The 27,584-nt window shown below is 36.1% G+C and overlaps 6 protein-coding genes across 8 annotated transcripts in view; 2 read left to right on the top strand and 4 right to left on the bottom strand.

Moving 5' to 3' along the window:
* LOAG_17253 (alpha mannosidase I) overlaps positions 1-4,977 on the bottom strand; it is a 6,681-nt gene extending 1,704 nt beyond the window's left edge. Inside the window, exons 1-9 of one of the 3 annotated variants that reach the window (XM_020449912.1) lie at positions 4,780-4,977; positions 4,586-4,641; positions 3,973-4,092; positions 3,432-3,588; positions 2,323-2,541; positions 1,568-1,648; positions 1,070-1,288; positions 632-725; positions 231-404 (exon numbers count right to left, since the gene is read on the bottom strand). In XM_020449912.1, coding sequence (XP_020306502.1) covers positions 231-404; positions 632-725; positions 1,070-1,288; positions 1,568-1,648; positions 2,323-2,541; positions 3,432-3,588; positions 3,973-4,079 — 1,051 coding nt within the window. In that variant the 5' untranslated portion in view covers positions 4,080-4,092; positions 4,586-4,641; positions 4,780-4,977. Of the gene's footprint in view, positions 1-230; positions 405-631; positions 726-1,069; positions 1,289-1,567; positions 1,649-2,322; positions 2,542-2,782; positions 2,868-3,431; positions 3,589-3,972; positions 4,093-4,585; positions 4,642-4,779 lie in introns of those variants that run through there. The other 2 variants (XM_020449913.1, XM_020449914.1) reach the window with 2 other exon arrangements.
* A 556-nt stretch (positions 4,978-5,533) lies between these two features.
* Positions 5,534-8,979, bottom strand: LOAG_03651 (SCP small domain phosphatase). Its single transcript, XM_020446383.1, has 7 exons — positions 8,756-8,979; positions 8,447-8,649; positions 7,803-7,914; positions 7,510-7,596; positions 6,650-6,760; positions 5,964-6,218; positions 5,534-5,737 (listed from the first exon to the last, which is right to left on the bottom strand). The coding sequence occupies exons 1-7, from the start codon at positions 8,867-8,869 to the stop codon at positions 5,654-5,656; spliced, it is 966 nt and encodes a 321-aa protein (XP_020303268.1). The 5' UTR covers positions 8,870-8,979; the 3' UTR covers positions 5,534-5,653.
* Positions 8,980-9,821: 842 nt separating this feature from the next.
* On the top strand, positions 9,822-12,882 carry LOAG_03650 (hypothetical protein; the record flags this gene model as incomplete). The annotated part of the gene is made up of 8 exons (XM_003139187.1): positions 9,822-9,942; positions 10,046-10,217; positions 10,466-10,621; positions 10,770-10,873; positions 11,183-11,304; positions 11,671-11,765; positions 11,846-12,018; positions 12,659-12,882. 8 exons carry the CDS (start codon positions 9,822-9,824, stop codon positions 12,880-12,882), a joined length of 1,167 nt encoding a protein of 388 aa, XP_003139235.1.
* A 497-nt stretch (positions 12,883-13,379) lies between these two features.
* LOAG_03649 (60S ribosome subunit biogenesis protein NIP7) lies at positions 13,380-14,503 on the top strand (the record flags this gene model as incomplete). The annotated part of the gene is made up of 4 exons (XM_003139186.1): positions 13,380-13,502; positions 13,562-13,720; positions 13,941-14,102; positions 14,405-14,503. 4 exons carry the CDS (start codon positions 13,380-13,382, stop codon positions 14,501-14,503), a joined length of 543 nt encoding a protein of 180 aa, XP_003139234.1.
* Positions 14,504-14,592: 89 nt separating this feature from the next.
* LOAG_03648 (ERCC4 domain-containing protein) lies at positions 14,593-17,050 on the bottom strand (the record flags this gene model as incomplete). Its single annotated transcript, XM_003139185.1, has 7 exons — positions 14,593-14,871; positions 14,994-15,087; positions 15,157-15,282; positions 15,375-15,517; positions 15,798-15,875; positions 15,987-16,570; positions 16,870-17,050. The coding sequence occupies 7 exons, from the start codon at positions 17,048-17,050 to the stop codon at positions 14,593-14,595; spliced, it is 1,485 nt and encodes a 494-aa protein (XP_003139233.1).
* Positions 17,051-18,452: 1,402 nt separating this feature from the next.
* LOAG_03647 (hypothetical protein) lies at positions 18,453-26,458 on the bottom strand (the record flags this gene model as incomplete). Its single annotated transcript, XM_003139184.1, has 17 exons — positions 18,453-18,617; positions 19,098-19,284; positions 19,612-19,805; positions 19,886-20,035; positions 20,151-20,584; positions 20,773-20,905; positions 21,028-21,117; positions 21,222-21,398; positions 21,504-21,676; positions 21,817-21,982; positions 22,079-22,304; positions 22,607-22,704; positions 23,555-23,690; positions 23,785-23,853; positions 24,330-24,406; positions 24,506-24,652; positions 24,812-26,458. The coding sequence occupies 17 exons, from the start codon at positions 26,456-26,458 to the stop codon at positions 18,453-18,455; spliced, it is 4,269 nt and encodes a 1,422-aa protein (XP_003139232.1).
* Positions 26,459-27,584: the final 1,126 nt, after the last annotated feature.

Below are 27,584 nucleotides of genomic sequence, written 5' to 3'. Positions count from 1 at the left end.
CTCTGTTTTTTTTTTCTTTGTTTTTTTTTTTTATTTCCAACATGCAAGACACAGTGCTGTATAACATGTGAAGAACAAGAACAGTGGGAACTACAAACAGTTTTACTCTATTTTCTGATGCAAGTGATTAATTATTGCTTGGTAGTACAGTACACTGTAACTATTTAACTTGGCGAACTTTAATTGTTTTTGAATGAAGAAAAAACAGGTCGAAAGAAGCCAACAGTTACCAATAAAATATGCCAGATGACTTTGCCTTGAATAACGTAACAAATATTTCTTGATTGCTGCTAACGCTGCATCATACATTTCTTTGTAAACTGCATCATTTTTACCTGATCTAAGCCATGATTTCAAAAGATATTCATAGAAACTATCGCCCAATGCACCAACTGAGACATGCTCTGAACGAAAGCACGGTTTTGAATTACAGTAGCACATAACAGTATATTATGAGAACGGATCAGAAGAAATGTAGTCAAGTCGTCACCTCTTTAGTGAGGTGATGTATGAATGTAACTGCATGCAATTGCGTTATAATGGAATGATGAGTTACACTGAGTGGCCGATAATCTTGAAAAGGACAGCCACTTCGAAAATAACCTGAACGCACTTTATGAGGAAAACTTACTGGGACCCCACTTTCCGGATCTCGGATGCAAATAATTCGGGAAAAGACCATCTTCCGTCCTTATAGAAAGTACTACTTCTCGTATGCGTGCAATCTGCAAATCGAAATGAAAAAGCAAAATGTGATCAAGACAGTGCAACTGAACGAAGGATCAATAAACATTAAATGATTTGCTAACTTTCAAAGAACAGTTAAAGAAAAATTTTGGATCATAAAATGTCTAGCTGTTCAAGGATGTCCTTAACAATCTTTTCCAGAAAATAATACAAGTAGTACACGAAGAATGGTAACTGTATCAATGCGACGTATAATTTACACACTCAATATACAATTACAACCATTCCTTGAATTCGAACTTATGATTTTCACTTCAAAAATGTATACATTACACCAACAAATCAGTTCATAAAAGCAAAACATCAGTATTTAAAAACGAACCTTATTAGAGTAAATGAAGTTCTGAGTGAGTTGAGATAAATAACCTAATTCCAACTGCAAGGAACCGAATTCCGACAATATTGAAAAACCGCCATTAGCCCAACCCCAATTATGTGATTGGCCCGAAAGAGGATTAACTAGTGCGTGAGGTATACCAGTTGGTGTCTCAAAAGCTGGTAACAATATGTTTGCAACATTAATTGCTTTTTGTATGTACATCTGTAAAAAAATCAGTATATGTGAACTTCACTGACACAGTAGTGATCACCCCTGCATATCACAACCATTGCTGGATAGATTGAAACAGAGCAGCTTTCAAACTACACCAGTGGACAAAACGGTAGCTAACACTGCTGATGAAGCAGGAAGATAGAACTAAGTGGCCAAAAAATGACAATCTATTGGAATCTTTTCAGAAGGAAAAAATCCATCGCTGCATTACTCATATTCTTTGGTCCAGACACCGGAAATGAGATCAGTGTAAAATGACAAAATTACCTTATCTTCAGTTAACGCATAAGTAGCCAACAAACCCCCAATAAAACGGATATTCGTCTCGAAAACAGATATATCAGCTGTCTGAAAATAGAAAAGGATTTAGAATGGACAATTATAAAACAAATCAGGTCTGCAATAATGATTTTCCTTTTAATTTGATATAATACAATGACAACTTACTTTACAACGACCCCACTTTCAGTAATACCTTTTCCCTAATTTTCTAAAATACATGAATTTTTTCCAATCAGGATTCGAAGCTTCGACAGCACCAGTAGCATATATCACCGTAATCGTAAGTATCCGGGAATTCAGTGCAACTTGGCTTTGCAACAGTTATGACCGTGAATAAACTTCCTCAAAAGACTCAGTGGTCCAACAAATTCTGAGAAACATCTAATTACTTTTGTCCTTGAATTTTTAGTGTTAGTTCAGGAAAAACAGCACTAAGGTCGTAGGAGTACCTCAGTTCTCATGTTTGCTTTTCCATTACTAATCGTTTCAAGTTACTTTGGAGTAATAATTTTTAAAGAGCAGTTGCGAGAACCTGTCTCAAAATGTTTACTCTCTTTAGCCACGACATATTGTTTTGAAATAACATTTGGAGGGAAAAATGCTTACGGCTTGTTTAGAAATTAACCACGTTTATTTCTTGTCCTTAAGTTTTACAAATAAAATGCTACATTTCCTAACACAGATGTCTCAGATGAATCACAGAACTCATTCAAAACAAAAACAAAAGAAAGAAAACTTACGGAAACCTTTAGATCGAAAAAGTTTTCCACCCAATTTCGGCCTTCCTCATATTCCTTTTTTAGTCCCATAATATACAAAGTGTCAAGCGCATCCACAATAGTTGCACCCAATTTTCCACTTCCAAACACTGATGCACTATGCTCAGAGCGTGATAAAGGTTTCAATTCGTTGAAACCCCATGCATATTTCCGATAATTTTTCCAAGCAAATTTAGTCATCTGCAATAAGAAACATGAGATAACAGAGGGAAGTTAAATCATAATTTTTAAATCCAATGCAAAACGATTTACATTAATCAAAGGGTAAACGATAAATATGCCCAATCTTAACTTTTTCTGTAGGACTGGAGTAAATTATGATAGAAATTCCCTTCTTCTAAAAGTCGATGTATGCTAGACAACTTCCACCATGAAAGTTTTAAAGAACAAAGAAATTAAGAAAATCAAATTAATAATTTACTTGACTTGCAGTACTCTGAAATAGTCGGAAATTTATGATTTTGGGCTGGAAAACGATATCTCTTGTTGTGCTATTCGCATCAAAAAACTACAATTATATAGAACATGTGGACGAAAAAATGAGATTTTTCGGCAAAATATGTATATTTAGTAATGTTTCACTAACTTGTGTGATTTACCAAAAAACCAGCTTTTAGGAATCTAATTCAAAAAGCAGTAACATGATGAAAAGTCTCAAGGCACTATGAGACGTGTTTCCGGGAGCACCAAAAAAACCAAAAATACAGTTGAGAATTCTACGAGCTCAAGTGAAGTAGGCCCAAAAACTACCGTGGATGAATTAGACCTTTTGATGAATTACTGTCATCAAATATTCATCAAATACTACCAAAATTCAATTTATCAAATACTACCAAATTCAATAATTTTCATCAGATATTATGGATCACGATATAAAGCTCTTTCGTCAATTTTGCTAAGTTCATGTATAGCAGAATACTGATGACCATCATTCATTATAAGCTTTATTCAATTTTTTGCTTTTCCAGCAAAAACAAAAATTTGTGGTGTCTTGTATTTCCTTGCTTCTAACTCGCTTGCCATAGTTTCAAGCAACTGTCTCAGAACCTGACAATTTGTAAAATTTATACATTAACTATGAATTGACGACGGTCAGCAGATATGGTGTCAGATTCATCTTCCACCTTGCCCGCTTCTCCGGCAAATTGAGGCCTCTTTAATTCAAATTTATCCTGTCGAACCTGAGTCAAAAAACGACTCCTGTCACTTCTGAACAGTCGCCCAGATCTGAAAAAAAATGAAGTGTTCTTTGGGTTCTCGAAAATATAAAGAGTACTGAAATTATAAGGTTAACAAGAAAAAACCCAGTTCTTCCAATAACAGAAGACTAAGCCAAGCAAGAGCAAAGGAAGCCGAATTCATTTAAAATCGCCTACGCTGCACTTTGAATATTTGCATTCGAGTTTATCTCCTTGTCAGACTGTAGCACTTCATCCAAACTTATTAGATTAATATATGGTATGATGTCGTCATGTTTTGTTGGAAGTTTCGCATTCCTAACACACTTCTGCGATGAAATAGCCAAATTCGTGCAAGGAGATATTACAGGCCGGACCGTAACATAATCCGAGTTTTCGTAATTAATTTAATGTATAGAAACATAATAATGACCTGAAGAAGCTGTCGTCACTGGATGGCAAGTAGTACAGCGAAAAAAGAAATGAGAAGAATACAATTGCAGCGATAAGGGCTGATTTCTTCCAATACCGGAAGACCATACTCCATCAGTCTCTGAAAATTCAGTTTTCAGGAAATTTTGCTGAACCAACAAATTTTCTTTTCTGAGACAAAATGTTGTTCCGCAGACTGCACAAAAATCGAACGGTTTGAAATGAATTGGCAGGAGATATCATCATGAGCCTCTCCATAAGGAATGATGTTCGAGCAATTATGTCACCAACAATACTATAACTGCGCTGAATTTCATCTTACTTTTGCACTTCATTGTTCAATTTTTCATATGGTAGAACAAACGCAGCCAAAAGTGCATTAATGCAGAAGGATCTCCTCTGAAGTTTACGCAGCTGACTTAGCTGGTTAGAGTCCGAATACACTGACATGACCTTTTCCCTAACCTTTACTACTCTACTGCAAAAATTTGGAAATTTTATATTACCACCGCTCCAGTGAATCATAATAAACAGGTGAACTTTAACAGTTCGTTCGAATCACTAGTACTTTTAACGTTTTTTATAAGCAGTAATGACTCTGAAGCGTTTCTTACCCGTGACTGTTTTCTATGTCATACGAGTAGGCCATGTTCGATTCTTTGCTCAGCTCCTGTCAAAAGTAATGTGAATAATGGCACAGTTGTGAAGGAAAAACAAGCTAGCTATCTTTATTAGCCATCCATCTATCCACACTTTACCTAACTAGGAGCGATACAATGAGTATTCGTTGTGGGCAAAGAAATCTTACCTGAAGGACAATATGACGAATGTTAACTGCTGCAATCGGCTTCACATTTACTTTACTTCCTTAATTGGTCTGAATATTATGCGACTAGAGTGATTACTGTATGAAATTGGCCAATCTTTGACATCTTCATGCTTAAGCTAAAGTATTTGTCGCGTGATTCTGTACATACATGACTCTTACCAACAAACTATCGATTGCTACCACTTTGTCGAGAAAAGGAATGGTTCATTGGTGAACTTGATCCGTCCAAGGGCATCATAGCCCCTGCACACGGGATGGGGCCGCATTTGGTGGGAGGTGAAAGTCTCTGGTTATTAGGTCTTCAAGATCGTTATTGGGTCTTCAAGGGAGTTGATGGACTTATTAGGGTGGGCTGACAGTGTGTCTAGCCACGATGACCTGATATTGTGTTTAGGTGCTTTTCATGATGATTCGTCACTGTGCTTGTTTTGATGTATATCGCGATGTCCACTCACGATATCCACATTTAGTGTTTTGTGTTTGTCAACTTTCGCCTTAATTTTTAAGACTAACTCACCTAATAATGCTGAACTACTTGCTGATGAACGGTATTAAATTCGTCGTATTTTCAAGTGTGAAAAGATCGTTATGTGTTTCACAGTAAATAAATTGTACTTCAAACTGCCGGAGTATTTAGTTCAAAAAAAGACTAGATTATGTACATATTGTTAGCAATATCGGTCTTAATCAGAATCCTTTGAATAAACTACTGTGTTAATATTGACAGGGAGATGAATCATGAAAGGTTTATAAGAAACGGAATTTTCAAAGTTTTTGCAGAATTCTACAAAGATCTATTACGAGGAGTGATTCCATATGAACAATTATATACAATCGTATCCTACCACATTTATCATGCTATATCACAGTACGGGAGAGGAGGCAGTAGGTCACGTATTCGATACCTTGCTCGCAATATATGACGCACATCGTTTTTCTGAAAGAACTAATTTTTTTTAGCCAAAATGTGAGGTATTTCAGCAGTCCTTCGTTCCTAATTACATAGCATCAAGAATATCTTCCTACAAATTAAACGAAATGGACATTAAAATATGTTCATTTCTTATGTTCGCTAAGCAACATATCGCAAAAATCACCTGATTATCGGCCAAAAACTTGCTGTACCTAAGACTAGTAATAATTTGTTAGCCTAAGTTTGTTACCTGGTTGGTAATTTGCTCCAGAAACGGTATTAGTTTCAGTAATTCCTGATCGTCCTGTTGAAAAAACCAACTTTCGATAGGTATACCGTTATCAATTTGATATGCAAATGACTGCAAGGAATTGTCGATAATTATTGTTTTCGACAGATCCCTACCCAGAATGGTCAAATCTTTGATATAATTCCCATATACGAATACACAGTGCTCTCGGAACAGTCGATGACGTATTAATCGTTTCCCGGGATCGAGCAGATTCTGTAAAAATATGAGGTGCAGTCGTAAAGTTTTACAAAATATGACCTAAAATGGCACAATTTAAAACATTTCATAATTTGCATGATTCTTCTTGTGGTGGGTAATCCATTTTGTGCTCATTATTAAGTAAACCAAATACAGATATGCCTTTACCTCCACCAATCTCATTTGCGATCATATTTATTACGTAAGGAAATCACCAATATGGGCTCAGTCTTAAGGATATTACTTCCTTTTGTTTTTTTTTTTTTTTTTTTAATTGATATCAAACTTCATAGAAGCATTTCCTTTTTGACGATTAATGTCAACAGTAGGGTATAAAAGACTTTAAATTATTTACGGCTGGTTGTTTTATATCTCTTTTGAAGTCCGAAGAAAACCTCAAAACTACGAAATGCTTATACATTGTTTCAGATCCTTAAATAGTTTACCAAGAGTTTATCAGCATAAATACGTTTACTTGCTGTGAATAATATGATTTCAAATGAGCGCGACAATCGTTCCAAAAATTCTTGTAGATGTGGCCGTACACGGACGTAAACCTTTAACGTAGAATACAAAATTTAGAAGTAGTAAGAATTTTCAAGTTTAGATATGAAACTACTTTTGAGGACTTACTTGAAAGCGCCCTTTCAAAGACTCCGACTTTAACAAAATCGAATGCCATTATTTGTTATTAGTAATAATAATCATTTCGCACTACTTTTGATGCATTTTGTCTCCAAGGGTTACTATATTTGTCGCAATCAAAAAACACAGTGCTTTTCTAATTCTGCTATATGCATAGTAATGAACCAAAAGAGGAAGCAACAAAATGTAATAGTCCTTTTCGTGAATAATATGAACGGTGAATGTGGTTACAATTTTCGGAGCCTGCAGAACAGTCGAACAGTAGGGGGTCATGTGTAGAGATATGTCTCAGTGCTACGCCTGAATAACCAGTTGTGATTTAGTTCATTGGTATACTTTGCATTTGCTAGAAATTGAGAGAGGTATCTATATTCATGTTTTTCGTATTGCATAACGCTTAACAACACATGCTTAACGCATTTTTTCTTCTGTCAAGGAATAAGGTTTTCTCAGTATTTTTGTAGTATTTTAACGCAAACTTCGTAATCAGTCGTGTCATTTCTAAAGTAAGGATTATATGTTTAAATTTAGTTGTGACTAAATACTTGTCCAAAGAGACACAAAAAGTTTTAAAAGGCGAAAATGTTTTTTAGAATGTTTAGAATTGTATGAGTTATATGACTAATCTAATGAGCAATGTAGAGATATACTTTTTACTTACTTGATAGGTATTTTCCTGAAAATGCACCGGAAAAGTTAAAGAAGCATCGGGTAGTTCGGTTAAGCTGCAATGTACCAATGTCTCATCCTGGAATACATTATTTTTCTATAAATTAAACGTTGTTTATTCGTTGTTTACAGATTTGTTATTTGTCGATTCTTTATTTTAAGAGCTTTAGTATCGTTAAACTGACGTTTCCGAGGTGTTACGTAAACTTGTCAAACTTCAAACTCTATATTAACAAAGTGACGTCACAAAACTTGCTGAGGAATATCGTCTACAGGGAAACTGACCAAATCGAGGACTAGGGAGAATTCTGGCGTTGAGCGCGTCCGGAGTGGCAATGCTGGACATCGGTAACGCATTTCATCACTGAGCGGCGGTAGGTGTCGTAACAAAAATATTCTGCAGTGTAGTTTTATTATATTAAGGTGAGTCACAAAATAAGTGCAAGTTCAATTTGATTTGAACTTTTTCCCCAATGATGGAAAATAAGATTTTTTTGATAACATTTGTCCGTAAGCTGAGAATTTATAAACTGGCTGAGTATCAAAGCCAAAAGAAACATAGCTTCATGTTATACTACCCTTTCTTCCCTCTCCCCTTCCGAAAACGAACTACTGATACTTGATTACATTTCATTTCATTTATATCTGCATTGAAAAGAATTCTTTTGTGCATGAAAATTATGAAATACGATAGTAGACAACAACAGACAACTGCATATTAGATGTATCACCAGCTAAGCCTGAAACAGGGTGGCAGTGAAAGATGTAGACAGATAGACAGAAAGAAACAGGAAGACCTGTTAGTCTCGGTAAGCAAGTTAGAAAATGAGTAACTGTGCAGAAGTCCATCTGTCGCTCCTACATCTTTTACACGGTGGATTATCCTGAAAACAGCGGACGATGTAAGAATAATAAAAGTAAAAACGTACGAATCGGCATCAATGACTGGATAAACATGACGAAATGCTTCAGTTTCGGGAGTGCTGCAAATGACTGGTATATCAGTAGCCTCATCCTGCTGTTGCTGTTCGCTCGTACTGATGGTGGAATAATCTCGCTGCAGCCCCTCCGAGGAGGGACTTCTCCTCTTCCGTCCTTCCTTCAAATTCAACAAAGCTCCTATGTTAGCTATCTGAAATCACATAATTTATAATCATCATTGACAACCGTGAACAGGATGGTACATTGATGGTGATATGATATCATAACGAGTTACGCAAGAGAGGACGGCAAGAAACATATGCCATGTCCTGTTCTCCCGCATTTTTCTGCATAAATTGTGAGAAAGGGCACATCACAATGGAGCGATAAGCAACCAAGCCTCGCCTCGAGCATCCGCAAAGACATAACATTGTTGCAGGTTCGAAGGACGTACACTAGACAGAAGGACTGCAGTCAGCTGGCGCCTGCAACCATCAAGCAGAGCAAAGAGCAACAGCAGTCATCCTATTAACTAGTCTCCGTCACCCACCAATCGATCAGTGTACATGCACATATGCTATACTGCTGTCTCTACTACTCACCAGATGTTGGTGATCGATCCCCATTCATCGATCGACCGGTCGACATGAGACAGCATAACTAGGTGCACCCTTATGGCAGCCATCAAAGCTGCAATTGCAGCATACACATCTCTTTCATGTTTACCGCATATATGCTTTTAGTATTTAAGCTTGCCCACCTGCATGCTTACTTGACTGCATGTTGACAGCTAACAATATCACCCTATTCAACATTCCTTCATCCCGGGTCACACTTCGTCACCTTGTCATTTTGCCAGCGTCACTCCTCAATTGATATGCACTTTTACCGCTATATTAGCACTCTATTCTTTGTAGAAGGGAGCTGATAAGGACAAACGAATGCTTACATCTCTCGCATGATTTATTGATAACTGCTGGGGATATTAGTACATTCATTTCTAACCCTTAATGAACGTTAACACCAAATGTCAGCTCAAAAGCGTCCGAGGATTGATATATTCATCGACTGATCCTGATGTGACCATTAGATATTAACAGTGCTACATTTCACTCTGGGAGTGCGATACTATACGAGGTGTTTGATTAGTGTTTGTTTCCATAGTCAATCATATTAGGAGGTCCTGATGTTTTCCAGCCAACGTCAGTTGAGCTTTTTTCCATCGGCGTAGATCGTGGGGAGCTTAATTTGCGACGTAGCAGTGAGCGTTTTGGTGTCCATCTGTTCGAATCGTAGCATTGTGGAAGCAAAGCGAGAGGAACTGCATCATTCGATTAATTGTGGATTTTTAACTTTTCTTCTTGCTTGATGAACTGTTTTAAGATGGTGAAAAGAAGAAAAAGACTCAAATATGCATCCGAACAACCCTCGAGCAATAGTAAACGCTTCAAGAGTGAATCGGTACCGCACAAAGATGATATTGAGAACTCAGTTCCTGAGAATAGTCAGTGTTATATTCCAACGAGTATCAGTATTCTTTAAATTTTTATAAATCCATCAGTTATGCCAGAGATTGTCATGTTGAATCATCTGATTGAATTTTAAAGATATTTCGGAGATTTTATATGGCCGGGAAAAGGAAGTGGCTTTGCTGGAAAAGCTTCTCCATGAAGGCATAGTCAGTCAGTGTCCTATATCAGTCTTCGTATCCGGACCACCAGGCACTGGTAAAACCTTGGTTGTTAAAACAGTCCTACAACATATGTTGTCACAGCACAGGTGAAGCTTGTTGTAATTTTATTGTAGTGCTTTTATATATTATTTTCTCCCAATGACAATATCTCTCTTGTGATGTTCACCTACTTTTTATTGCGCTGGCTACTGGTTGAAGAGAAGTTTAAGTGCCAGAGTGTACACCGTTCTTCATGTTGTGATACTAAGTACAGAATTAGTAATTGACGGGTTATTCAGTTCTAAAATTGACTGAATTCATGATTGTTTTCGTAAGCTGTCATAAACTTCTTCAGTGTTCATTCTATATATATTAACTGTGCTTCGGAAAATACTGAACGGGATATATTAATCGCAGTGTTAAACGATTATGGTAAATCGAACAAAGGGCTTTCTGTAAAAAAATTATTTACGGAGTTTCACAAAATGCTTGCCAAAATGAGCAAACATACGTGAGTGCCTTATGATTTGTAAAATCATTTGTCATTTTTTGGAAAAGTTTCTGTTATTGGAACTATTTTGATACAACTAATAAAGATTGTTAATTCTTAGTATGTCTCTATGTTAGACGTTAAATTAGTCACTTTGATCAGCTTTTAGTATTCTCGTGCTCGACGAAATAGATTACATAATACCGAAAGATCGTAATTTTGTTTGTTCGATGTTCCAATGGCCTGTCCTTTATGAGAATATTTCACTTATCGGTAAGTATCCCAGCAATTATCTTACTTTGAACTGATGGATATAAAAATAGCTCTCCTCGTCCGATTATTCTTGTTTGTTTGAAATTGTGATGTACGCATTTTCTAAAACAGCTCCAATTTCTCTTAAAACGCATCTTTTCATGCTTGGTAAATTCGTCTATCTAGTAATTTTGAACAGTTATTGGAAAAACTACAGCACATTACTTTGTTTTGGTTATCATAGAGGCATATTTTGATGTTCTTTTTCCAAATTCATTGCCATCACTTTGAATCTGAACTGATTATAAACTGGAATAAAATTTATTTTAGGTATTGCTAACACTTTAGATATGATGGAATTGTTGAAGCATAAATTGAAATCTGTACCAGAACTGATCGTTTTTGCTCCATACACTGAAGTCCAATTACAGTTTATATTGTCAAAGAAATTGGTAAGTGCATAGTAATAAATATAACGGCGATTTTCATTATGTTCATTCTCTCAAAGAAATCGATAAGTACACAGCAAATATAACGGTTGTTTTCACATGTCCAAACCCAATGCGACGTTATGAAAGTCTTTCTTGTTTTACTTCACTACTCATACGTTATTGTCGGAAGATTCCTTGGAATAGTGTTATATTTGAATCAGAATTATCATTCCGATGACAATAAAAAGATGATGTGTTCTTTGGCATTAATTGATATGCCTATATATTTATAATGTAATGATGACAAAAAATTACAAAACACTACCATTTTAGAACCATTTTAAAATGCTTTACTTTTTCTGCATTTGAAACCAGTTTAATTATCAGGAAACTAATGATGGTGGGAATATGATCGAACTTTGCGCTCGAAAAGTGGCTGCGATAACAGGAGATGCGCGAAAAGCAATACAAATTGCGCGACGGTAGATATTTTTCCTTCAGTAAATTTTCTCGAAAATATTAGTTCTGATTTTTCTTCCACTGCTTTTTTTTGCAATTTTAGTTCACTTTCGATACATCTATCAAATAGAAATACTTGTCGAAATGTCTTTGGAACGCTAAGTAGTGTTTATGGTTCTCCATTGCTGCAATCGAAAATACCTCTACAGCAAAAAATCCTTTTGGCAACGATGCTTCGTCTCACTGGTGAAAATTCCTCCATCATAGTTGAAAAAGGTTTACACAACTTTAATTTTTGTTTTTTGGTATATTTCTATTCCTCTACTACAGTTGACAGTGAATTTTAATGAAATGGTAAAATGTGAATGAACAACTACATGTGTGTAAAGTACTGTGATATTGCTTTAGAATTATTAAGAAATATTAACTGTTACATTAACCAGTTTAATATTTTACGAGACTTCGTACACTCCCAACATTGTCCGATTCATAGTGAGTTGTTTCGGTCTGACTGAAATATGCTTGTGGAAAATTAACCATTCCCGATTCTCTTTTCTTGGTATAGCTTTTTCTGCGAAAGATCGTTTGTGCACTGTTTTACGAGAGATGGCCTGTCAATCATATTATGCCTCCTGTGCTCCCTCTACTTTTCAGTGAATGACCAGTGTATTTCATCTACTTTTTTTCTCTTAGTCATAGAAAAGTAGTTGAAAGTAGTTAAGAGTAGTTAGGTAGTCAAGTTAAAAGTTAAGTAATTTAGTTAAGTTAAAAGTAGTTAAGTCAGATTTGCTTAGTAAAATGTTTCTATTTACAAAGTTTTAATTTCATAGTAATAACTGGGTATTGCATCATTCTATTTTCGTAATCTCTCGTTAAGTCATTATTTTTAAAGTGTACTAATGATTTTTGTTTAAAGGTTGTCTCTTGTCGACTTATAAGAAACTATGTGAACTTCTACTACTCCCAGCACTTGAAGTGGATGAAATACAGGAAGCATTATCATTGCTTGAGTCACAGTCAATTTTGAAACTGAAATCTTCGTCATATCAATTGCTGGTTGATAAAGCAACAGCCCATAAAATGATTGCTGATTCTTCACTGCTTTCACAGATTAATATAGTTTGTTTAGATGAGAATTAGTAACATTAACTAATTAACTTTCTTATGTGACAATCAATGGCACTGATGATCTAAAATGCTGTGATCTCTTCATGTTTCTTGTCACTCATTAATATGTGAATTACATGATCTGACTTTTCGTACTTTGTCGACATTCTGTATTGTGCAATTGTCTCGATTTCGAATCAATGAATTTTCAATCGAGTAGGTCTTCATTATTGTCTTCAATTAGGAAAATTTTTATCCATATCACTTTCCATCCACTCAATTTCCATTGTAATATTTCTCCTATCCCAATTCCCACGCTGTTTTGAATTGTTAAACTGGTTTTATGAATAAATTGTTTTGAATATCACCGGGTGAAATAATTGGCCGTGCTCACCACTCATGTAATTTCTTTTTCCCGAAGTAAACACTTACATTTTTGGATTCTCTTCGTTTTCGAAATTGTTCGGTGGATAGGTAGTGTTTATCAGCTTAAACATCCTTTGATCACATCAATTACAGTAATTTCCAGGATGCGACCATTATCGGATGATGAAGCAGAAATTGTTTTCAGAAAGTTAGCGCATTATATTGGCGACCATACCAGATCACTGGTTGAGCGAGGAGATGCTGCCTACTGTTTCAGGTTACATAAGGTGTGTTTTAAACTAGTGTAACTAGTGTAACTAATTATAAAATATGCAAAAGTTTGAAGGATCGAGTATATTATTGCACTGAGAAGCTGATGCGGAAAGCAGCTTGCGTGTCGCGGGAACCATTGCTCAGCTTCGGTACATGTCTTGGCAAGTTCACGAAGACGAAGAAGTTTCGAATGCATATCACTGCGCTTGACTACATAGCACCTTATGCTAAAGTACATCTTTAAAAAATTAAATTGAAGTGTAATTGGTGGCCTTCAAAAAATTAGGACTGGGACGCGTAGAATAACACCATGTTTGTTTTCCTAAGCTAGACGAGTCTAAGCGTAACTCAGGGAGATATGTTTTTTTCTCTGATTATAAGAGTACCATATTTGACAGGCCTTTTAGACCTGATCAAGTGAGTATTTTCAAGAAATTTATGGTTTTTTTTAGTGTAAAATTTGGGTGAAACCGAGTGCAGAGCAACAATTCTTATACGGTAACAATGTACTGAAATCGGGAATGAATCGAATGACAGAAAGTGCTGGATCGCACCAAGGAGTTGTTGTGTATAATATGAATGATTTGCCACTCGGATTTGGAGTTACAGCTAAGGCACAATGGATTTTTTTCAAATTTCTTTTTCGAAATCAAAGCAAAGTTCCTGTCTTCGTATAATATGAGCTGTCGAATTTACTGAATATACATTAGCTTGCGACAAACAACTTGAGAAGTCACAGCAACCGTTTCGCAGTCGCTGTGTTGAAGTCTGCTCTAGTTTGTATTTCAACCTGACTTTTGAAAAAAGTTCAAGCCTAGACTTCGATTTCAATTCGTCTGTCAAACTCATTTGAAAGGAAATCAAAACTAAAAGTAGATCGTGAGACAATCTCATTGTTAATAATTTGTTGATTCAGAGTACTGCGGAATGTAGACGCGCTGGTCTAACATCTGTTGTTGTATTACATCAAGCGGATCTCGGAGAGTATGTTCGTAATGAAGCTATATTGACTTGATATATTATCACTATAATAATATTTGTTTTGTGTCTTTTTTTTTTTTGGGAATCTACAAATTCAGAGTTGAAATTGAAAAAACACGGAGTCTAAGCAGCTTCGGAATAAAATTTCGCCATATGTGCGCTGGCACCTTTGGTTATACCCAGGAAATTTTCGAACAAAGCTGTTGCCCGTTGCTCTTTTGGAAGTGAGGTGTAAAAAACTGTTAGTGCTGCAAAGCATGGAAACCGATCAATAATAAGTGATGCTTTCTGGATGCTGATTTGTGGGCATACTACAAGCTGTCGCAAAAAAACATCTTTGACGCTGCGACACTGGGTTTTTTTCGATGTTTTTTGGAATTTCTCAAAACTCATTCCTGTGAGCTGAAAAGGAAAAAGCTTTCGTCAGAAGTTTTGCCGGTCTCTGCTTTGCTATTTTCTCCATCTACACATCGCACTATGAATTGTAAAGAGCAAGCTAACGAAATTCAAAAGGTAAAGCTAACCTCCTGGGTAGTTGCTTTTCTTATTAGTCGCTCCGCAATTTTAGATAAGACAAGTGATGTATGTTCCACATCGTTGGTGCGATAAACCAAAAACCTGCAATTCACCCCGAGTAATATACACAACAGTTTGGTAACAAAGTCAATTAAAATTATTAGGAAGTACCGATTTTCTATATGAGTAGTAACGAGCGCCTGTTCAAGAGCAGGCACAGAAGCTATGGATCCTTCCAAGATATAAACTATGTTCGGAATACCAATTGATACTAAACGTTGTTTCTGCTCTTCGTATCTGGAATTACAAATGATATGATGATAAGGAGAAAGATGTAGTTTTCTTCTAAAACATTCTCAACTTCACGAAATCAATGAAGTGCTCATAACCTTTTTTGCATTATACTAGACCACAGATCGTTAAGTGTCTTACGTTCAACAATAGTATCAAGCACCATCTCCGTGCCATCACACATACGCATAATCCACAGGTAATCACCAATAGATAATGAACGCAACTCGTAAAAAACCCCCTAAATGTAATACTTTTAGTAAATTTCTGGTGCTCAATTTCATACAACAACTACAAGGATTTTAGGTTGAAATTTAATTGCCGAGTATTTGGCGGCAAATCCACCACTACATATTTTGTTTAAGCAAGAAATTTGGAGTTGAAGAAGTGGATAGTAATGATGATATCTAGAGGTGATAGTTCAGAAAGGAAAAGGTTTACGAAATCAATCCCACGGACAATGGAAATTCATGCAGTCTTCAAATTCTTACGACCAACTGTCAAACGGAGCTTACCACTACCTTTTCCTGAAAGAAGCGACACATTTGCTGCAATTTCCTCGTATTGGCACTTTCTCGGTTGTCAATAATCAACACTATCTGAAAAAAAATCGACTTGTAGTTAATGAATACTACACAATCTTTTTGAACTTTAAAAGCAGTGAACAGATACCATCTTAACATAAATGGAATTGGAAAATGAGATCATACTTGAGCAGTACTAAATGCAGACGGATGATAAATAATACTATCATCACATTCCTGTGGTACAGTGCAAACTTGTTCCATTTTATCATCATCGGCAACAGGACTAATTAGTTCAGCGTCGTCAGTTTCATAGTCTACCATCTTAACATTCAATGCACGAGGCCTTCGAATAACTTGTACCTGTTCACAGTACGGTTCATTTATGGTCATGGATGGACTGTTAGTACTTTCGCTTTCTAACGCTACTTTTTTCGATAACTGTAATGGTTGAGCAGTTCTTATAAGACGTTTACGTATATAGTTACGACTTGGCTTCACATTCTGAAGATCCACACACTGAGACAAGTGTTTTGCATTCCTTGATTTGGCGAGATCAATATCCGCGGACACAACAGCATCCGTGGACAATGCTTCCGTGGTTTGAGGCGGCTCAGATTTCTTTTCCAGGAAATTTGAAAGGTTGAGGAATTGTAAGAATTCCCCCTTTTTCATCTGATGGATCTGTTTCAAATTTGGTACAGCCAAATTTTGTGAACAAAATATATTCCATGCTTCTTCAAGCTTTCGAGCTATTTTATCACCTATACCTGGAACAGCTGAACATTAAATGACCGCTAATGAATTCGTTCCGATAACTACTAATTTATGAGTTGAGAACAGCGCCCACTTATGATTATCACGCCAATAAATATTAGAGGACCGACCGGCTTTTAATCATAATTTCATCATTCCTATTCTTAATTTCTACGAATTTGACGTGCATCTTCCGATCACGACTATCGCTGCTACCACTGCAATTGTGTCTGTGGTTACTTCTTTAATGCCTACCATTCGACAAGGCATTGTAATCAGAGAGCAAGACTGAGAAAAAAGTAAAGTGGATTACCTCGGATATTTTTGAGATCTGTAAATGTAGCAATATCTAAAGGATATGCTCTCAAATTGACCAGTGCTCGACATAAAACAGAGCGCAACTTTCGGTCATCCACACTCTCTTTCCAATCCAATAATACCCTTACATAGAAACTGTTTCTTGGGAAAATACGATGTATTTTCACCCGATTCATAAACAATTCGTTACTATATACAAATGGCTGTAAAAGTATTGAAATCTTTAGAAATTTATGTGGATTTGACACCCAACTGATGACACGCAAAAATTCTCGTAATATTGGAATCCTTCAGGAGAGAAGGCACGATACGAAATGGCTTATTTCGCTGAATATTTATTCATTTCGTACCTTCCCTCCTTCCTCGACAGAAGTGAATATGCAAATGGTTGTATACTAAGGAGGCATAAGCTTTGAGTTAGTAGAATAATCATTTCGAAAAATTACGAACTTCGGAACTCTGTTCACAAAGTTTGCCACGAAGTTCTTTTGCCGGGCAAGAAATTGGACTAATATTCACTACTAATAATATCCGCAAAAGTAAGCTTAAAAAAGCAGAGTTAGAAGCGGAAACATAACCCTGAAAAAAATTTGTCTAAGCAGATAAAGCGGAAAAAACCAACATTTATTTAATAAAATGAATCCAACAATGAAGAAAAATGCAAGATCACTGTATTACCTCGTCATTGTACAGTGCATGAAGAGTAGACGATGAACGAATGAAACAATGACAAGCAGTACTGAAAATTCAAATATTTCACCTAAAGTTGCATTTATTACCGCGCGCATATATGAAAATTTAACTTGCACACAGGAGAAAATAGTTGAAACTCAAATAAATTTTCTGAATGAAATGGAAACAAAGCGGCCGCAGAATTCTTGCCTATCTTTGCCCTCTTTAATTCTGCTTTCTCTCACTTTTGTTGCTACATTCCTCAATAGCAAGTTATTGTATACAAATTATTGTATGGAAACGTTATACACTGCATTGACTTGATTTTAATAGAGGTACGAAAAGCTTTTCTTTGGTAGTTTAGCCCAGTATGCAGTCGTATCATTACAGCAGTAAGCATCACAAGAGAAATTGAATTATGGTAATAACACGCTGAAGTTATTAGAAAATTATGAGAATATACTATCGGTCTCCGCATCAAGATGAATGTTAAATCTGAAGAACCATTTGAAAGTTGTCAGGCAGTTCGGATGAAAAAAATGCCAGAAAACACCATACGAAAACGAAAATGAATGGAAAATGAAACAGGAAATTGTTCAGAAATGAAATAACAATGTGAACCGAATGACAGAGGTATGACTGACTACCACACCGGGCTTTACAGCTCCAACATAAACACATACACGCACTCAGAGAAGCAAAATATTTTGAATGCAAATAATACTGTTAAAACAGGTCTGAGCGCTAAACCGAAAGTGGATTCCAAGAAGTCCGTGAATACTCTTTCTTCAGGAAGTTATGAAATGGACGTAAAGGACGGTACAGTGATTTTTGCATAAATAAATTTTAATTTATGCTTAATATAATCTGACGATCCATTCTACATAATAAATACCTCAAATATTATCAATAGGAGTTGTGGATTTTATTTTTTCGTGAGTACTGGCCATCACCAAGCCGTGCCAAATATTCCGCCACGAATTTCCGTGCTTTATCCCGTACTGATTCTGTGACCTTAAGCTCTGTTTCACCGACTCGTTTTAGCTCTTTCTCTAATATCGTATGCGTCAGCTGCAAAATCAAAATAAATCTGAAAGCATCAATACCATCATTTCTCATGAACACGTCAACATGAGTAAAAAACTGCTCCATGTAATTTTCACACCATGCAGTTTGCATTAAGAATTTTATGGAAAAAAAACCATTTCATTAATTTACGTTTTTAAAAGATCAACAAAACACTGCTAAAGTTAAAGCGGAGCAGAATGCCATCCGTTACTGAAAACATGGAAGAACCGCTTCATCAGGCTGTGCTAAAACAACCGGACAAGAACAGATAGGAATTTTAAGTGAACTCCATTCTCCTCAGCATGCAAATATTTCTCTGTAAATAATCGCACTTTTCCACCGTATATATCAGTTAACACTCGTTTCGATTATTCAGCTATATAGAACAAGAAAATGGAGACCATGTAGATCTAAGGTAAGTTCCAATAGCAAGTTTAGTTCTCAAAGTTGACAATTCTGTCTAAAAATTCAAATCAGCTTTACTTTCCGTAAAACATATTTGTAATCATCAGCAGATGCAAATTTCAGCTTTCGAATTGGTTCCAACATGCCGCCAACATATTTCACTATCTCAACTTTGAATGTTGCACGCGTATCAATACGATCCGTTGTAGTGTCAGCTGAAGCATTTCCACCTTCAGATTCATCAGGCAAAGTCCAAACGGATTCCCTGAAAAAGACTATATACATAACGACAAAATTATAGTTTAAAGAAATCTGTGAATCTTGATTTCTGCATATCGTACTTTTCATCGCTATACTGGTCGTCGATAAATATTAGAAATTGTAGTTGTAGTACACCATATATATACGGCGTTGAAAAATGTGAAATAAAGGCATTCTCCATCAAAAATCTATTGACACCGCTAATGGATTCAAAGGTCACTCTTTGTAAGTAAGGAAGGCAAGAATCACGACTTGGCAAAAAAATTGGAGCTGTTATAAATATTAGTACCATAAACTAGGTAACAGCTAACAATAATAATAACTATTTCACCTGGTTTCTTTATTGTAATAATAAACAGCTCCTTCCTCCGTCGTAGCCTGTATCCACAACGACTGTTTAGTTTGTGAAGGTGGAGGAGGTGGAGGAACACCACTCATGTCACTTGATTCTTGTGCAGCCTTCTTTTCTGCTTCCTGTGAACGTCTTCTGATTTCAGTTCGTTTCGCCTTGAGCGCTATCAAATGCTGAAGTAATTTTATCAACTGTTAGTATGGATCCACATATATTGAAAGTCTAGTTTTTTAAAAAAAAAAAAAAAACTAACTTTCTCGACCATTTCGATATCTTCGTCTGTCGGGTTTTCTATATCGATCGGACCAATTACAAGCATATTTGGATTTTCTTCTGGTGTTTTAGGTCGTTTGGGCGGTGGTGGAGAGGGTGCTTCTAAGATATTCGTCATTTCTGCCGTATTCTGCAAAGACTGATTTAATTACATAAAATTAAAAGTTCAAAAACAAAATTACTTGAGTGAATTTTAAAGATTGGGATGAGCGTCCCACTACTGACAAAAGATCAATATGGATCACCTGAGGTGTTAGTGGACACGGTACCATTCCCATCATAGAATACTGCTGCTGTTGATAATAGTCAATAAACTGTTGATAAGCAGCAGAGGATGGATCATATTTTGCATATACGGTGTTCCAGTCGAAAAATTCCGGGAATGAATGTTCACTGTATGAAAAATTTATTGAATCTGGTAAACCGGCAGCAAATAAAGCTTCTGGAAGAAGCTTTGGCGGTGGAGGAGCGTAGAAATCACAATCTGTAGCATACAATTCATACATTGAGCTTGGATTTCTTTCACCAACAACATCAAATCGCGAACGACGCTTCTTTGGTCTGTTCTCTCCCTCATCATCTTCGTTAACGCGTGATAAATCAGTTACAGCTATTGGTGACTGCTTGAAATCTTCGTTTTCAAGATGCGTCAAATCTTTGACGAAAATTGGTAGGTCGGCTAAAACATATCAAACTTCATTATTCTAGAAAACCTCTGTCTTTAAAACTAACCTATCTGGATCTTATAAGACCAAATGACAAAATTTAAAGTCATATGAAGTGATGAATTCTTTGAAATGTGACAATGCTGCTCAAGTAATTACAGATTTTATGTTTTACTAACGATTCAAAAAAAAAAAAAATCACTTTTGGGGAGACGACGTCGGTCAAAACATCGCTTTTTGGGTGGTGGTCCAAATCCACTTAACCTCCACAGTGTACTGCCGTCATCCTTCTTGTCTACTATAACTCGTTTGTTCTTTTCATCTTCATCAGTCTTCTAAATTAGAAGCAAGATATATGTAACTGCGTAGTACACATAAAAGCACAAAAATATGAATTTTCGAACTTAGCTAAGGAAAAAGCAACAAACTTTAAGAAATGGAAAAAACGGAAACCTACCCGCACATAACGACTGATATCATGTTGAGTTGAAACAGGAGCTGTACGTTCCCGACGTGGGATTCGATATTCTTCGCGCAAATTTCTCCACTTCAACTCATATATGTTACTTTTAAGGAAAATACACAATTTAGAAATAAATCCAAAAAAAGAATACATATATATAACACACCGGAATATTTCATATGACCAACCTTTCCCATCAATTTCGCAGCTTTTGTAACCATCTCGTAGTGCAAACGTTCTATTACAGGATCCGAATCTTTTAATACTGTTAAGGCTGAGTACTTCGAAGTGGAAGGTATATCACAACAGACTACATCTACTAATCTCCTCATGACATCTTCCACAATTTCATCCATAGGACCTCTCTGTAAAATGGATGATTCTATTAGGTATGTAAACAAAAGTGTATAGAACTTACATAGAAAAAAGAGAAATATCAGAAAAATAAAAAACAGGAATTGAAGACTCACTTTGTTAGCAATTTTTTCCACAGTTGAAGCTAGATGACTATCGATAACTTGATTTTTATTCACAATAGGCATAACGTCCAGCAAATCAAGTGATTTGATTTGCAATTGCAGAACAGAATGCTCATCATCGATCGGGTAATTGGTAGCTAAGAAAACGTATAAAAGTCTCAGACCTGCAAGTGTCAAGCTTTAATTATGTTTTATGAATATGCTCCGATTTTTGGATTAAAAACATGAAACAACAAAATCTTATAAATGCAGCTCGACAATGTATGAAAATAGAATTCGTTTCGAAGTATGATCAACAACGTACCACTTTCTTGGATGAAAAGCCGTAGTACATCAGGATGAGCAAATCGGATACACTGTATTAAGGACGAACGTTGTGGTGCTTGTTCTACTTGTATCATTAATCTGACAAGATCACGAACTTGAGTACGATTTCGAGGCGGTCCTCGCGATAAAGCATTCACTATTGCCTGAAAATATGTCACTATATGTTCATAATGTCGAAGAATCCACTGAAAACCGAGATATATGATATAATGAAGTATACTAGAAAATCACCTTATTACAACGTTGAGCTGATGGCTGCCTTTTCTTGTTTCTCGCAGTGCGTGAACTTTTTTCCTTTTTTCTGATTTCAACTTGGGCTTAGTTAATGAAAGTTCATCATCCGCTCCACTTTCTTCAACTTCGGCTTCATCACTGATTTTGTCCTCTTCTTCTTCGCTTTCACTGTCATCACCTATTCGGCCTCGACAATTTGCAGCACCACAGAAGCATCGTTGTGCTTTTCGGCTAAATTCAATCAGCTTTCAATAATTTAACTCGCATTTTAATCATCGTATACTTATCCTGAAGAACTAAAAAAATGTTCTAATTCCAATACCCATTAGATTATTTGCCCAAATAAGATTCATTTCAGAATGACCACTTCATCGCAGAACATAGTTACTGTACAGCCAAAACAACTTTCTACAACATTACGCAGAGATGTGAAATGAAATCTAGCCTTTCTAACTTGCGATAATCCTCTAATAAGGTACTCCACACTGCTGATAGGATTTGGTGATTACGATACGAGACATGAAATAAATTACCCGTAGCGCTCAAGCTGATAGTCAAAAACGATTTCTTCTCCCAAAGCAATTGGTTTGATCACGAAGAAACCAACTCTTAACTGGCGATCAACTGTCCACTGGAATCTTTTTTACAATAAATTTTCATAAAGTACTTTATCAAAGCTAATCGTAAACACTAATCAAAAACCTACTGCCTGTTTAACATATCTATCTAAACAAATCACAATCCGAATTGTAAAATGAGTTCACAAAGAACTATAACTGTAGCTTATCAGAGAACTTTTGACTCAAATTTGCAACACTGGCAATTAAGATTACTCGTCTCTTTACCACAAAAGTCTCATCCTTATTTCTTTTCCATGAAATTATCAAGGAGTAAGTAAAAAGTTCTGGTGAGACTGAACCAGCAAGTGGTAACCAACACGTGAAAATTCTCATTTAAAGTTGAACTTATGAAGTTGTGATACGACGTAAGCTAACGCACAAAATATTATGTTGAAAGGTAAAATGGATTTTTCGGGTAAAAAAAAGCAGTAATCCCACAAAAAAACTCTGACATCATAACTAGACACCTGTGACTAATTTACACCTACTCATTTCAAAAGTTATCTTGATAAATTACAGTTGTCTCGATACTCTTGTGCATTTCAGCATATTATTTCGATCGTCTTTTCGCAGAATCCATAGCAAGCGCATTTCAGGAAAACTCACCAACTTTGGCACTGCACTTCGGTACTCGACAACTGTAATTTAAAAAGACAATTCGTAATGTTCTAATACTACTAGAATTTCGCTAACAGGTATTTCAAAGCAAAGAGAGATTCAAGTTGGAATTTTACAACTGTTCAAAAAAAATTTCACTGTCTCTTTGGAACCAACAGTTCTTTCTTTTAAGGTAAATAAAAGAGAAATAGATTATAACTGAATGAATCGCAATATAAACCATCATAAAAAAACAACACATACCTTTTGACTTTCACAATTCGGATCACAAGAATGATTTATGAATCGTGAAACATTTCCTTTCGCTGTTGCATCTATCACAGCACCGTTCTTTAGCGCCATAAGATAGTGATGCACATGTTTTGGATCTTTACCATACCTGGAAACCCAGAAAGTCTCTCTGGACTTTGAAAGTACTATATGATTTCCTTTATTTTCCGCAATGGTCATATTTCAGAAAAGAAAAAAAAAACCTTCTTCCACGACGTATCATTTCCTCTGCATCAATAACCTCGCCAATGTATTCAATGATGAAACGGCCACTGGAAATTTTAGAAAACAACTTCAGAAACCAAATAGGAACGACAAAAATAAAAATGAAAGATCCATCATCTTACCTGGAATACTCTAATCTAGTGGTTCCCAATCTTTTCTTGACCAGGAACCGCTTTAGCTTTTTTGTCCGTAGTAGGAAGTAAAAGTTCAAAAATAATATATTCTGTTAAGGAAATAAACTTTAATGAGAAACTTTAACTCAATCGTTTATAAAAAATTGGAAAAAATAACCCCCCCCCCCACCCCGAACAACCTCGCCAGTTCTCTACTCACTTCGTCATCGCCTTCGCGTACCACCAGTTGGGAACCATTACTCTAACCGGACAGAAAGTGCAATATTTTGCAGAATGTGAAACAGGGATTCAAACATGTTTTTAATTCTGATCTAGCAAGGAATAAACCTCCAGCATTTCTACTGATATGACAGAAATAATGCTTACTAAAAGAATCTGGTAAAACATACGGCTCAAGTGGTTCCGCAGCTCTCAATCCCCAACCTTTTACACCTGCATTGAATACTTCCACTTTCGCATATTGTTTCTGGAAATATCAGGCATGGAAGACTTTACCTTACTTAAAAATTTTATCCAGGATCAAAACGTTCAACCAACAAAAAATTTAGTATGCTATATGACCAACATTATGAAACCGCCTATTGGCGCACCCCACTCCACTTGGACATCGTGATCCACATTCCGTATAGAGCTCTCGATTAATGCAACCGGAACTGCAACCACGACCTTCTGCTATTTCCGCCAATGTCGGTTCACAAAAACAACGCACAACCTGTAGCAAATGATTGTCTTTCTCGAAATCCCCTCATTGTTTACAAAATAGAAATAGTACAGTTTAATTTTCAAGTAAATGAATTAGTATGACGGAAATATTGGATGCAGCCCCACCTAAGTTTTGAAGCAACTCTGGCCTAAACTGAAATTTACCTACCTTAGCCTCTTTAATTAGGTTTTCATCACAGAGTATAATATTTTCATCCAAATGTTCATATTGTCCAGGTTGACTGGCTGGCTTTAGCAATATAGGGGAAATTTTCAGCGTTGATACTTCCAATTTTTCTTCATTCTCATCCAGGGCCAATGCAGCTTCTGATAGTAACGGCTCGTCATTGGCCGAATCAGCAGCTATATTTGCAGTATCAACGGTTTCCGGGATCTGTTTTCGTCCTTCAACAATTCGTAAAATATCAAGATCTGATGAAGGAAGTGTTTTAGGGGTAGAATTGAAGGAATACGTGGAAATTGATGTTGCTGATGAAGCAGAAGATAAGGAAGATTCTTCACCATTTGTTTCAATTTTGGAAGCATTCAGCCTCCACTGTTGCTGAAGGAAAGACACTGATTCTGACGGTAATTTCGCTTCTTTTAAGTGAACTTCCTGCGGAAAATCCAATGCAAACCACGGTTTGACTGTCCTTTGAACACTCGTTTCTGTGGCTATCTCAGTTTCATCATTCATCAAAGCTAGCGAATTCGTTTCCAAATCGTAATTGCATTGAAGCTTTGAACAAGACAGTACGGTTTCCGAAACATTACTGCAGTTCGATACTAGAATTTTGTTTGATGTTGGCTGCTTTTCTCTTACTTTTTGCTGCGTTGTCTTTTGCTTTACATACTGATTTTCCAAAAACTGCATTTTATGCATTACATAATCTGAGTGGTCCTGTTCAGATGACGAAGTAGCACCATCTCGTGATTGAACACTTGGTTTCGGCTCTGGAATGCATAGTGGTAGGGCCATTTCTCCAAGGTCTGCGGAGTGCTGAAATAAAGACCCGGCGCGGAATGCATTTTTTCCTATATCAGAATCCAAGCTTCCAACAATTCTTGAATCCAGTGAAGGTTCTCCACATCTCAGTGTCGACTTTGGTTGTTCTTCAGAATATAATTTCGGCAATTCACGTGTCTCAACCTCCGGTTCCCAAATCTTCACATCTCCGGTAGGAAGTTCTTTTGGGGTTTTCGTGAACTTCCATTTAATTACCACTTTTCCTTTGTCTGAAGTGGCTTCGGAAGCAAGCTTATCCTCCGCAGTGCGAGATAAAAGTGCACAATCAGCACTACTACCTAGTTTAGATGGTTCGGGCGGTAAAGCTATATCGCAAGGGTCACAAGGAAGTGCTATTTTATCCAGTGATAAGTCAGCACAATTATTACTTTGGTTATATCCATGTTGCGCTGCGATGGATATGTCAGTACTTTTAGTATATTTTTTCATTTTCGTACTAACAATCTTTAACGTAGCCGCTTCATTTGTAAAAATCTTCTCCTTATCATTTTCACTAATCGTTTTGTTATAATCTCCATCGCTCCCCTCATCCAAACTAGTAGTGCATTTCTTCGCAATGGTTTCACTTGAACTCGACGCCACAGCATCATTTAATTGTATACAAAATGGTGCTCCAACATCCCATCTCGAAGGCCTTTTCACTTCCAAACTCGTAACATTTTCCTGAATGTGCACACTGATTCCAGTCGTCGCCGGCTCTTCATTCTCCACATCTCTTTGTGTGAGAAAATTTGCGGGTTTTCCCATCTCCGAAATAATTTCATATTCGTCCTTTTCGTCGACATCCATATCGACCTAAAAAAGGTCTTGAAATCAAGACTTCTAAAAATCTGGGGACAAATTCTAGTACGAAAGAATATCAATAACTAACTTAGTTGACTATTCTTAATTATGTGCACGTAGGAGTTACTGCTAACACATATCTGCTACATACTTTATTCCTGTTAATTAAAGTTTGTGCCAAAACCAAAGGCAAAATTTTAACATTACCTCTACCTCAGTAAGGAATCATGGACCAGTTACTTTTAACCACTTAATATTAACTTATTCAAAAAACACTATGCTGGCATATTCTTTTCTGACTGATAGATTGCATAACAAAGAAAAATTTTATCCTTTTCTAAAATGCCGAAGTACAAAAGTTATCATTGATTTAAACTGCATTGTAGAATCTCAAAATGTTTATATCACACAGATAGATTCAAGAAACAAACTTCTTACAAAAATACCAAAACATAACATTATGTTATAAATTTGAAATACAGCCTGATGTTTATATACCTTAATTTACATTATACATCAAATAATAACTAATACCACTAACGGATCGGGAGACAACTCTTCATCTTCAGCGATAATATTATCGCTTTGCAAGGAAACGTGCTTCCCCAAAATTTCGTACCGGTTCATCGTGTTTTTGCATTTAAAACATAGGTTTTCCTATCTTTCTTTATTTACAACTATCATTAATAGGATTTGTGAAAACCCGTCGTTCCAAATAAGTTAATTGTTAAAATTGGCTTACTATGTCAGTTGAATCCATTTTTTCATCCACTTCTTCCAATAGCCAGCGTTGCTTCATTAATTTAATACTCATGTCTTGTTCTGGACAGCAGTAAGACAATAAATTATAAGGACATTTCCAACAAACCAATAAAATCCTGAAAATATAAAATCTTTGTTCGTTTGAGCTCGTTTGTTAAGGCAATAATCGCACGCAATACCGTCTCAAAGTAGTACGTTAACGATGCCAAATCCAAAAAATGCAGCAGACCTTATTACTCCACATTATTATATTGCTCTGGTTATTGATGAATACCATTAGTTCAGATATATTAAAGAGAAAAAGAAGAATCAAAAAGGAAATAACGAATGAAACCGAACGGCTGCTCCTTTGAAATCACGATTATATATA

Source organism: Loa loa (assembly GCF_000183805.2).
Source record: "Loa loa unplaced genomic scaffold supercont3.53, whole genome shotgun sequence".
In the NCBI taxonomy this organism is placed as follows: Eukaryota; Metazoa; Nematoda; class Chromadorea; order Rhabditida; family Onchocercidae; genus Loa; species Loa loa.
The sequence above is the reverse complement of the archived record's forward strand: the minus strand, read 5'-3'. Positions and strand labels throughout refer to the sequence as shown.

Coding starts and splice junctions, on each gene's coding strand:
- LOAG_03651 (XM_020446383.1), bottom strand. CDS start 8,869: ATGTTATGTCTTTGCGGATGCTCGAGGCGAGGCTTGGTTGCTTATCGC. Junction 7,597..7,802: donor TCTCCCTAGTCCTCGATTTG/GTCAGTTTCCCT, acceptor AATGTATTCCAG/GATGAGACATTGGTACATTG. Junction 6,219..6,649: donor TTTATGCTGATAAACTCTTG/GTAAACTATTTA, acceptor ATATTTTTACAG/AATCTGCTCGATCCCGGGAA.